This window comes from Mugil cephalus, chromosome 18 (assembly GCF_022458985.1).
Source record: "Mugil cephalus isolate CIBA_MC_2020 chromosome 18, CIBA_Mcephalus_1.1, whole genome shotgun sequence".
Lineage (NCBI taxonomy): Eukaryota > Metazoa > Chordata > Actinopteri > Mugiliformes > Mugilidae > Mugil > Mugil cephalus.
In genome coordinates this window covers 9,669,803-9,682,770 of record NC_061787.1, presented here as the reverse complement: position 1 = coordinate 9,682,770, position 12,968 = coordinate 9,669,803, and the positions used below count along the sequence as shown (strand labels likewise).

At 43.9% G+C, this 12,968-nt stretch overlaps 1 protein-coding gene across 4 annotated transcripts in view; it reads right to left on the bottom strand.

The window, feature by feature from the left end:
- Positions 1 to 12,968, bottom strand: part of pou6f2 (POU class 6 homeobox 2) — a 76,803-nt gene that overhangs the window by 37,606 nt on the left and 26,229 nt on the right. For all 4 annotated transcript variants that reach the window (XM_047568451.1, XM_047568450.1, XM_047568453.1 and 1 more), the window contains one exon: positions 10,276 to 10,495. In XM_047568451.1, coding sequence (XP_047424407.1) covers positions 10,276 to 10,495 — 220 coding nt within the window. The remainder of the gene's footprint in view (positions 1 to 10,275; positions 10,496 to 12,968) is intronic.

Genomic DNA, 12,968 nt, shown 5'->3' with positions numbered 1-12,968 from the left:
TATTTGATGTAAAACTGGAAGACACACCCAGGGCAGAACTAACAAACACACGCTGTTGTTAGTGGGTTTTCTTTTTACAACCTGGAACACGTATTTATGTTACGCTCCTTCAACCAGCGAGTCCATTTAATTGGTAATCACCTTAAAGAAATGGCGCATAGATTGCTGCCTCGGTGATGGCTGGAATAAACATGTGGGAAAATGAAATGTAAAAGGAGCTGGTGAGCCACTGAATAAAAACATTACTCAGAGCCACAGCGGGCAATATCAGTGTTTCAGAGCTCCTGCAGAAAAATATATAAAAATATATGTACAGGCAGTTACGATTTGAGCGGAGTCGCAGCCACAGGATTTTAGAGAGTAAACCACATCGCTTGTAGGGATCCAGAGATAATGCTTTCAGTTTGTGATGCAAGGCAATATCAAGCAGTGTTGTAGAATTCTCACTCTGGGGGAAGCATTTCAAAGAATCAAATCCTCTCCATGGAGTTGTTACACATACAAGAAAATCCCCGTGTACTCGATAATGTTGCCCTTTTGGTGATGGTTATGCTTTGTTATTGATTTCCAAAGTGTGGTCCGGGAGCCTCCAGGGGGCCCCTGACAAAGTTCCAGGGGATCCGAAGCAAAGTGATATTTTGCTGTGAGTTCATAATGTTTAAGGTCTACCATTCGACTGAACACGTTAATTTCACCAAAGACTCGATGCTTCTGCTTGAAAGTTTGGTGCAGGTGCTACACAGTCGGTCTCTCTATGCATCAAATATAACAAGGGTACAAACTATATTAACATTCGTTATCAAGCCTAAGTAACTATAGTCAATATAGTTATTCTGTGAAATTAGACGGTGTCCTTGAGACCATAAGTGGCACTTGCAGCATGAATCCTGGTTAACAAATTAAAAGATACATATTAAAGCCAAAATCTGCTTCAACACTCTTTTGCCTGTATTTTCTAGATGTTGCAATGGTTTAAATTTGCATTTAATCCTCTAAAAAACAATGTAAATGTAACTATATAACCTATGCGTACATAATGGTGGAAAGCATTAGAAGAAAAAGCAACTAGATCTCTTATATAGACAGACATTCCCTTTTTGGACATGTTTTTTGTGCTTTGAATGTCAATCTGGACATTTTTTTTTTAAGTCACATAGAAAAATAAAAGAGGTGGGACATTTTTTCTGTATTTCCTTGAAGTTAGCAGCAAATTTGCAGAAAACCCTCAAAAGAAACAACTTGACCATATGAACTTAGCAAATACAATGTCTCAAAACACTTGTTTTCTAGATGTCTGTAGAAAACCTCTAAAATTACTATTCAAATGAAAACCAACTCCTATATACATATGTTTGTGAATCCGTAAATAAGATGGTGCATGTTCGGCTCTTTAGGACAAAATCTCATTAGGCGGCAGTATGGAAAGAACATTTCTTGTAACAAGCCCCTTTCTTTTCAGTGAGAAAACTGGTGGATGAATATGCTATACATGGTAATAAACTTATTATATACTGATTATATTAACTATGCATACACAATGACCAAAAACACTTAGTTAATTCAAATTAATGGTAAATGAACTAGATCTTTGCATACATTCACAGATTTAATAAGTGAAATTAGATGGTGCATCTAGGTCTCTTTAGGACAAAACCCTTATGTGGAATACAGCCCTACACAGACAGCACATAACACTGTGGAACCAAGTAAAGGGTCTCTTGCTTTTGTCCTTCAGAGTCCAGAAGGTGTCGACTCTCCTTTTTCCTCTATTTCTTTCTTTCTCTCTTTCTTCTTTTTTTTTTTGTAAATAAAAGGGGCCCTGTCTGCCTGGCAGGACAGACTGGGTTATTACAGCATGTTCATGGTCCCATCATGTGTCGTCAGACCAAAGCGGAGGCCGCGAGTAAAAGCCTCATGCAAAATTTATGTTCATGCGGCTGTTTCAGTGGGTGGAAAAATCAATATTGCGGGCCTGATGCACGGAGATGACTGAGTGCTCTCTGACTGACAGTAAAACCTGAGAGAGATTGAGGGGCTACATTTACTGCTCCAGAAATGGAGTGGAGTGGAGTCGCTCGGAGAGTCTGGCTCACCTTAAATTTGAATTTTTAGCGCGTATTATTTTAGCAACAACTTGAATATTAAGGGATTCAAGGATTACACCATTAGCGCAGGAGAGAGCAAGCAGCAAATCGTCTAAAACACACCTTCTACTGCTGCTTCTGAGCGGCTACAGTATTGTATGTTATGGGGTTATTAAGCCTTCCGTTCCTTACACAAAATGATTGTAGAATAATCAAAAGGCAATGTGGGTATGAGGAGGACATCACAGGGCTTCTGTGCTGCGCCGCTTCGCTTACATATGCTTTTGATAACGTGCCACATACCCACAGTGCATTTGGGGAGAATGTGAGAAGAGAGCGAAACAAAGTGAGAAGAAGAAATTCAGTGGGATGAAATAACCCCAAACAATGGGATTTGCTTTCCATTCTTCTGCCTCCATCTTCTGTCTTTAATTATTCCCTTTGGTTGTCTGAGGGAGCGTGTAAGCACTTTCACACAGCACAACATGCCCAGCAGCACAACACTGTCTCTGCCTTAGTGATGTGGAGACTTCTGAGTGACACTGAGCCTCTTGTGATTATTAATGCTGTTTAATACAACACAGAGCAGCCACTATGACTGAGGGAAAAAACAGATTTCAAAATGCATGCACTCCAAAATGCAATGTGAATGGAATTATGTACTACATGAGCACTGCACTTGAAATACATTTTCCCCCCCTTGCTACATAAACAATGTGTACGCCACAAAGTGAAGCCTAATGTTTTGCGGATGCAACAATGAAAATGTGCGTTTGATAACAAGAAGCAAGCGCGCTCTGTTTTGTACACAGCGTTTAATGGAACCTCAGCTGATCCTGGCGGGATCCTTTGTGCCGGTTTAGTAGTTTCTTCCTGAATCGCATATGAGATATTTGAGAGCCCAGAACGATGTATGATGAATGAAGTAGCATGCTACTTATACGCTTATCGTGCTCACTGACTAGCAACAGGTTCAGCAAAGGGCAGCGGCAGTAAATGAAATTCCGCACCAGGACAATATATCATCAAAAGAAATGTATGCACCCGAAAACTTACAAGCCTTCTTCAGATGCGGACAAGGTGCCTGTCGGGGGGTTGGGGGGTTTGAGGGGGGAGGGGTGGAGAGAGAAATGGAAAGGGTGGGGTGGGGCGGTCGCTCTTTGGTGGATGGGTGAGGAAGCAGCAGCGGATTTTTTTGTTGAATCAGTTCTATTTTCATACCGGCTGATCTGTGTCTTTTAACCATTTCACTGCGGCTGGAAAATGAAAGCAGCGGGGCTAATTTCACAGTGAGAGCCCGCTGCACAAACCCCCCCCACCACCCAACCACCACGGTCTGTGGGAGAAAAAAAAAGAAAAAAAAAAGGTGCTAAGTCTACTTTGTCACTGTGAATTACGGCGGTGTAATTCAGGAAACGGCCTTGTGTACCGAGAGAGAGAGGAGGAAAAAGGCAAGAAAAGGCTCGCGTGTACTTAGCGAGGCTTCCTTACGATCTCCAAGTAACGGATACCTCTCTTTCCAAACACGCCGTCCTGTCCTGATGCCACAGGATCCATCTGTGATGTGTCTGCAGTTAGTCCAGAAATAGCGCCCAGGGGACTCGCGCACTCCTCCGGCCTCCTGCGGGACCTCTTAAGCCGCGCTGATGCCGATAACACAATAACCCTTACAAATCTGGCCCCCAGATACTCCTGCCATTAATTAAGGTAATTAGGCCCTGGTCAGCAATTAGTAACCACAGATAGCTTTTAGCAGTGGCTGAGACGTCCACGCTGGCGAGGGGTTCGGTTCCACACCATCTGCTGACAAATGTCACCGCGGACTCTTTGGTTTCACGCACGGGGGGGGGGGGACCGGAGAGCCGTGTTTAAAAATGACCTCTGTGTGATCCGGGGAGCCGCCTCCCGGACTACCCACAGCCTCGCTGCCGCGGCATCACTCTGTTTGTTCTCCGCACCCTCTTGGGTTCCTTTTCTCCTTTCCAACGCAGAAGAATAAGCGCCGCGGAAATCCATAAAAACGTAGAGCGCGGGGCCGGGGCGGGAATGGGAAACGTTCACTGCGCACGCTATCGAACAAAATTAAAACATCTGGGCTCAGTGTAAGTAGTATTGATTAGAGCGTAATGCTACATTGATTTGCTTGTATTATTAAGCCCATGATAGATTTGTATCAATAAAGCTGTATGTTACTTTACATTATTATGTTATTTACAATTATTTTGAAAGTGGGCATGTTGCTACTGAACATAAATGAGTGTTGAGATCATTCCTCTAAATGTAAAGCAAGTAAAATAAGGTGAAACGCACAAGAAATCCTTAACAAACGCTGCTAAACAAATGTGGGAAACGTTCACAAACAAATGGGGTATCAACACAGCAGTCTGTGTGTGATATAAAGCGCTCTGAGTAGAGCCGGCTGATAAAAAACAGGCTGAATACACAACGTTCAGCCTCAGAGGACAGATCATGCAATAACTCGCATTACTGGGGAATGGGAAATAAAGGATGCAGCGCAGCTGTGCTACTTTACACAATTCCACATTTGAAGCAATCGGTGATAACACCATTTTCATTTCGGTTCAGTCCCATAAAATTACCATTAACATTACAACTCATGCAGAACACAGATAAATGTAAAATGTCACCCAGTCCTGCCAGGCAGGAATTCAAGTTCCACAAGATTAGCATCTCTGTCTGCTCACTCCCACTGCACCTTGTCTAATATTTCATTTACAACATTTCATAAGTTCATTTTCCCCTCACTGACCATGTAAATCACAAATCAATTTTCATTTAAAATGCTTGACTACGGATTGTTGCTGAAAGCTCCGGGAGTTGCCTGAGCAATGTGGCAGACCTTTAGCAAATCTTTGGGAAAGCTGTCTGGCTGGAAAAAAGGGGGGGAAAAAAAGTGAGATGTAATTTCGACAAAACAACTCCGGGGCCAAGCGGTCGAGGCCTTTACTGGGAGCACTTTATGAGAGCTGAAATATCATGGAAACAAATACGCATTGTAATTTATAGGACAGTCAATACTCCCTCATTTACTGAAACCTTACGCCGGTCTGCTCGACGGGGGGAAAGGAGGAAGGACTTTGTGACAATAAAAAGATGAATATTGATTGCTCATAATTGTGGCGGGCGTTTGATCAATATAGGCAGCAATCTTAAATATCTAATTAAGAGAGTGCAGAGTATTTTGGAAGAGCCAATATTTGGGAGTTAATTTGGCTAAATGAACCCAACGGTGCGAACGTTTCATTCGAAAACTTAATTACACCAGCCGGTGGGAAACCTGCTTTAGCTCAGGAGGAGCAAAGCGAATAGCAAACAACCGGATTAAAATGTTGATTATTCCCATAACTGCAAGCTCATTTCAGAATTTGTCATTTTGTAAGTCGGCTGCCTAATACCCCCCCCCCCCCCCCCCGCTTTACTGCCACCTCCATAAAAGTAAACGCATTACACTCCCTGCATGCACGGCGCAGGCAGACGCTGTGTAATGCGGAGGGGACTGTCTTGTAGACCGTGTGTTTATGGCAGGAGGTTTTGCAAAAAGCCTCTCTCTCAGTGTTTACCAGCGAGGGCAGATGTCAGGGTTTGCTGTGGAGGAGCAGACGCAGCCACATCTGATTAACAATATTATTGTCCTCCTCCACACCGCCATAAAGACACATCCTCCTCCTCCCCCCCTCTCTTTTTCTTTTCTTTCCTTCTATTTCTGGCACCGTGATGTCCTGTGGCATGGCTGAACCGGAGTGACACGGCCACCATCCGCAGAAACAAAAATCAAGAGCCAGGAGGTTAAGACAAATGACACTACTGTTTTATACCAGACAGAGAGCATTAAAATGTCAGGCGATACACGCATTTAAATACACACGACTATATATATATATATGTGTGTGTGTGTGTGTGTGTGTGTGTGTGTGTGTGTGTGTGTGTGTGTGTGTGTATACATATATATGTATTGAAATGTGTGCAATTATGAAAAGCATGTAATTCAAATTCAGAACAAATCATTAGCATGTCTGCAACAAGTGAAGCAGCGGGAGGTAAAATTTCCTCACATCTCTCCTTCAAAACACACATCAGCGCACAAATCCGTCTCACGGGAGTGCGCACGTGTGTTTCGCGCGTGTACAGTAAAACCCGGGGCTCGGTGTAAATTCACGTGTTTGATTCTAACCCTCTCCTCTGTACATTTTGATTGGTAATTCTTTTTTTTTTTTTTTTTCCCCAGCTTCTTTCCGTCGCCAAAACCGCCACAAAGGCGGTAACCCCACACGTTTCCGAGCTGCTTATTGAAGACAAACAATAAACCACTGGCAGATATCAATGGCAGAGATGAGGAGCCCGGGTGCCGTATCTGCTGGGACTGCCTGGCGAACCTGCCTCTGCCTGCGCTTCATCTCCGGCAGCACCTCTCACTCTCAATTATTTGGCTGCTGTCACAACAAATCAATCAAATTACCGCTCCAGGACTGTGTGCAGCTGCTCCTATTGCACCGCTAGTTGCATTAGCTTTGAAATGTATGAGGTCTACATTTTATCACTGTTATTTATTTAATGCGGCTCTCTCCCCTGCGAGTCATCTTACAACCGCTGCAAAGTTAAATCATTAAAGGGGCGACGTGGAATACATACTGCTTGAGAGCGCTTCAAATTAAACAGCGATAAGGGAGAAGGGATGGGTCTGGCCTTTATTGTGTTAAGATGGCAGATGCTGATGTGAGGAAGTGTGGACTTGCTCGCGCGCCCGTCCTCTTAATGCACTCTCCCGCTGTCTGAACGCTCCTTCAAGCCGCGGCTTGTTTCGTTTCTTATTGCAACAAATGCAAAGAAAAGAAAAAAGAGCAACAGCTGCAGCTATAACCCCAAAAAAAAGAGGAAGGATGCATGAAATTCCCTGATATTGTAACGGGTAAAGGGACACGGAGGCATTCCCACAGCAGACAGAGGTTAAGTCAGTGGCCCGGCCCGGTGAGCTAACCTCTTAAAGGAGCAGCAGTCAGCTGAGGCAGAAGAAATGCACTCTGACATGTCTAACTAGTGTGGAAACATTTGGCTCCCCCCCTCCCACCCCCCCCCCAGGAGCCCACCCTTTGGTGGTGTAATGAGCAGAGTGATTTCCCTAATTTGTATCGCGCCAAAAGCCCCGCAACCCGCGAACGACACCGCTGAGCGTTTTCATCAAAACGACAGACATGCCTTTGATTGGCGCTGACACGGGGTCTCATTACTGCAGGTGAGTGGGATGCCGACCTTTATCAGGAAGCTTGAGTGCTGTTTTGTGTTTCCAGCGGACGAGTACAGAGGAGCAGCGCTCTCACCTCACCATTAGAACTCGGCTCTCTGATGTGATGCGCTGCCTGGCTTTCTGCTGAGAGCAAATAAGATGGGATATGCTTATTAATATGAAAGCGCTCCAGTAAACTAGCTTCTTGCATTACCTTTGAGCGAGTCACAGACGAGGGGAACAGACAGATGAGACTTTGTTCTGCTTCCTCCCATTGAGCATTACATGTACAGTCCTTTGATACAACTAGTTTTACAAGTACGGTGATCACACTTTGCTTGTTAGAAAATCATGCGAAATGAAAACCTATTAAAAATGCAGCAGATAGTTAGCATCATATCCAGAACAACAGTCGGCGGATGTTTTGTCTGCGCCGGTCGGTGCGTGCTTACATCTAAAAAATGTGAAAATAATTCCTTTTTTTTTTTTTTTTTTTTTTATTCATTCTCATCAGCCGTCATATTTACAGACCTCTAGCATGACCCAACCTAGTTTTTGCCTCTGTGAAGTCAGCTAGAATTGTGTGCACTCTGTCACAAAAGATAACTTTCTCCCTTGTTTAGTTTCATTGGGAATTTGTTTTTACTGCGTGTTTGCGGGCATAAATCATTCTGACAAATAACCAGTTACACTGGTGCCTGTGTTTACTGAGTCTGCCACAAGATGCTGCTCAGTTTTATTTAAGCAGCCGCTCCAACTTTATAGCACAACCCCATTACAGTGATAGTTATTCATCACAGTCTGAGAGAGGCACCTTCCTGTAGCTCACAGTGGTCCCAGACGGTTCCCTTCTGTCAACATTAACTCTGGCAGAGCCGGCTTTGATTAGCGTGATCAAAAAGCTCGCATCTTCATTTTGTTTCCTTCATTAAAGTTTGATATAAGACTGCACAAAATGATATAATACATATAGCTACGATCTCTACCGACCAATTTAATTTAATATAAGTGCATTACTTTGTTTGGACCGAAAGCTTGAACACTGTGAGACTACAGCCATGTGAGCTCATACGTAAAATAAAGAATTCCACCAGTTCCCCGAGACAATCAGGCTTATTAGCTGGTCATTAGCCGCCTCATTACATTTAAATGCAGCCATTGGCCGGGCTCCTCCCACAGCCTCATTACTGAGCCTCGCAAACCGTTGTCTTGTGCCTGATCTGACGTTAATTAGCCGGCAGTGTGAGTGCTGGAAAGCACACTTGCTCCCGAGGTTGTGAAATGAGCTGACTGCTCCCCGGCGACAGCGCTGCACTGTATTATATGTGTGATTAATCAGGCCTGGAGCCCCAGGGGGGGGTTAGGAGGGGTTGGGGGGGTGGTGGTGAGGGGGACACGAGGGCAGAGGCCGGAGCTGCAGTTGTCTGACAGAGGTGCTGTGCCAGCAGGCCTCATTCAGCAGAGCCGTGATGAACTCAGACAGGGGAGAGTGGAGGAGCGCCTCGTGGCCAGAGGGGCCTGGACACAGTCAAGACATTTAGCTTCACTCGTGACTTGTGTCACTTTCCCTCCGCGGAGGTCCCTTCAATGCATCCCCTTCAGATAAGAGGACGTGCGAACAGGCAGTCTGTCAGTCCACACGCTTAAAAAAAGATCTGCCACAGAGGCATTTCTCCAACAGTTTTTTTTTTTTTTTTTTTTTTTTCGGTATCTCTTCTGGCTGGAGAATTTTATCAGCGCGCTGGATTCAGACTGTTGGGTTTGTTTGGCAGTGGGCAATACGGATGACTGAGAGGTGTTTGTTTTGGTGTTCTGACACCCTGACAATGTGTTTGTCGATCAGAGCATCAGATCACTGAAGCCTCTGGGTTGTCCCTCACGCGCTGGGCAGAGGATCTGTTGAAGTGTGAGTCAGACTGGCCTGCTGGGCCCATTATCGTCCACTACTGACGGATACATTGAAGGGCTCGCCGGATAGATGTGGGTTTATTAAAAGCTCTGCCCACAGCGATGGCTGCTGTTATTTATGCATGTTTGTGTCCATTAGGCTTCTACCTCCACATTTCCTCACTCAGGGCATCTGTCCATCCATTTCCCCCACATGAAGGCAGCCTTTCGCTGCACTTTGTGCTGCACCGGCATTATTGTAATCTCCATCCTAAAAACACACTGCTTTACATGTGGCCGGGCATCTTTTTACATTAGTGCAGCTCTCTCATCTAAGATTCATGACTGACGGTTTCCCCATCCATCCCTCAATCTAATGGTATAAAAGAGACAATGTTTTAAACATTAAAATGAAAACCATTTACAACTATGATCAAAAGAGAACACTTGGGCATTAAAGTTTAAAAAGGCAAAGATAAGTACAGCCATGTGGACGGACAGATGAGGTGGAAAAAAGATAAAAAAGAGCGAAGTACAGTGCACTCTTATGCGCAGGAAAGAGGCATAAAGTGCTTTTGCGCTGCACTGCAAAACGCTGACCTGTAATTAATATGGCTGCTCCTCTGGGCAAGTCGAGGAAGGCTGCTTTTTGGGACACAAACCCCTGGAGGATTCTTACCTGGTCGAGGCCTCACTAGAGCAATTTATTAGGGAAAAAAAACACTGTTTCATGTCTTGCAAGAAATGTACAACAAACTCTTCTTTGTCATCTTCGAGGGCGCAATCTATAAATCATTGTGTACGCGACAGAATAATATTTATCAGTTGTTATCTAACCACGGGAAGCTTCACAGAGAGATGTCGTTTTATCATAAGCTGCATATTGTTAGCCTAATAGCGTAATTGCCCAAGTCATATTTGAAGAAAATACACTTTCTAGCAAGCACATTGGTGTTTTTATTGATGTCGTAACATTAAGTTAGCCAGTAAAATGGCAAGGATGCTATCAGGCTAACGCTAAGTTTTTCTGTAGCGTCTCGTCAGCGTTGCCCTTGTCCTCACCTTGCAGGTTCTGGAGAGGGAGCGTCATGATGCCCCCTGCAGCAGCAGCAGCCACCAGGCTCTGGATGTTGGCCGTGGGCAGGGAGAGCACCAGACCCTGCTGCCCGCCCAGGTGTCCGCCCGCGTTGAATGGGATGAGAATGGGCTGGTTCATGCCCGGCGCGGCCCCGGACATCACACCACCTACAGCGTTGGCCAGCTGCTGAGCCACGAGGAGAGACTGCAAAAGGGCACATGCGTACACAAACACACACACACACAAAAAAAACATTACTGGTGAGTGGTGTGTCTTAGCATTTTGTATGTGTATATTAAGAGTCCTTTTCTTGCACTAACAAAATAAAACAAGTGTGTCGCCTGATTCATAGAAGATTCACAGAATCTCAATCAAATTCTTTATAATTTATTTTAAAAACACACCACACCTGCTATGTTTAAAGGTAAATGAAAGCCCGGCATTGGCTTATTTAAAATTTAATTCATCTACACTCACTTCATCCAGGTCAATATGTACACTAGTGTAAATTATTTCTATTCTAATATAACAGTTTCACACTAAATCCTATCTTCATGAAGGTTATGGCATGCTCTTGTTGTTCCTATTATTCCAGCCTAGAATTAAAAAAAAAAACATCTGACACTGTTTCAAAATACGTTTAAAATTATAAATGTCATGAAGCTAAGATCTAGTGAAGGACTAGTGTTTGCATTTTCAAAAATGCATCCAATGAACCGGCCAGTCAGCACATGTCAAGATACATCATTATTTTAGGTGATTGGGTCTTCAACGTTTTTCAGGCCAAGGACCCCAAACTGATGGAGAGATTAATTAGGGACCCCTCTAATGCTATTTATCAATATACATGATTATTATCATTTTTCATTCAATATCAAGCTATACAAATAATACACAGGTTCAAATATTCATTTGTTTTATTGTGCAAAAGAGGAAAATTTATATATATATATATATATAAAATGTCCAATCAACCAAAGATTTTGCGACCCCATTGTAGTGCCTCCGCGGCCCCCCTAGGGGTTGCGGACCCCCTGTTGAAGACCTATGTTTTAAGTGAAGCTTTGGATTGTAGCTATGTGACCTCTATTCACAAACACTTCAGGTTTCATTTAAAGATTGTAATATCCTGCCTGGCGTATTGTGTCATACAGGTCAATAAGTATCCTATTAGCAAGATAAAAACATGGAAATTTATTTTTAAGATTGTGATTATGTGTAAAATACCAACATGGATTAACTGAAGAACATAGCAGAATGAGAGCATAAAACTCCTTTTTAGTCTTGAGTAGACGATAAAACGAGATGAGGATGAAACTAAAGCCAGAGGTAACACACGGGGTAAAAAGAGCAACTGATGAATATACACGCTTTCCACATCCTGAGATGCTTAATAGCGAGAATTAAAGCAGATGTCCCCGGCTCGACTCCCCCACTAATCAATGTGTTTTAGATGAATGCGGTTGTTTTGCGGCTGAGCTTTGCTGTGTCACAGATTGACAGTCAAAACACACTAGTGCTGCTGGTACTGACAGAAATCAAACCCCATCTCTGTGAAAGAGCTGCGAGTTTTCCTTTCACAGAAATTCGGAGTGATTTACGTTTCATCCCACTGAACAAATCCCCGGTAACACAGTATAATGTGCTTGAAATACACGGCGCTATAAAAAAAAAAGAAAAAGAAAAAAAAAGTATCAGCACTTTACTCTTTTGATGAAGGATATAACGCATCGCTTTCTTCGTGTAACCATTCATTCATATTAGTTAAAGTGGAATCGTTGCAGTCATACCCGGAGAGGAAAAGATATCTTATCAGAAGTATCGCTCAGAGATATTTCGCACAGCCGAAGATCTCTTCAAGTGTATTTTCCGAGAAAGTGGGTTTGGGAAACACACCTACGCATTTTTTTTTTTTCATCGAGAGTTTTGAGCCAGAAGTGGGAAGGTTTGTACCGAGGCTGAAATCCACAGGAAATGACAACTTACGTTTCATTTTTTTCAAATTATGTCAGCGTCCGAGCACGTCAAAGTGATTTAGTTTAGGGGACAGGAGATGCTGAAAATCCAACGAAATTAGCGTCTAAACGTGGAATTGAATTGTTCGGAATAAAATAATAAAAAGTAGATTGTCAGCTTGTGTTGCGTCCGCGGTAAAGCAGGCTGCTTCGGACGCCGCCGTGCGAGCCCGGCTGCGCTGTGTTGACTCCCCCACCGTGACTTAAGCTCACAAACCTTTAAACTCCAATTGTCAGCTATCTGCTTCTGTTTTGCATGGTGCGTGTGCAGCTCGCGCGGGATGCAGAACGGGCTGACTGGTGCGAGGAGCCCGCCCTCCTCTCGAGCGGTGTGCTCTTAGGTGACAGGCGTGTCACTGTGATAACCCCGCGAGGTGCAGAACGCCTGCGCCCGCTCCGACGCACATGCGATCACAGTTTAAGAGGTCACGTTGGTTTCTTTTCGGCCGCGAAGAAAAGAGAGATCCGAGGCCAGAGTGTCTGCACTCAGGCACGAGCGAATACCTGTTCGTGTTTTTCTCAGCCCGCAGACACTAAAGGATTCCTCTTTCTCAACGCCTGCTTTGATACGCAACAACAGCGCATCACAAATGACAATCTGACGCTTCTGAGAGCATTGAAAATGACATTTGCCATTAACTTTAAAAATATGAATTAATAAT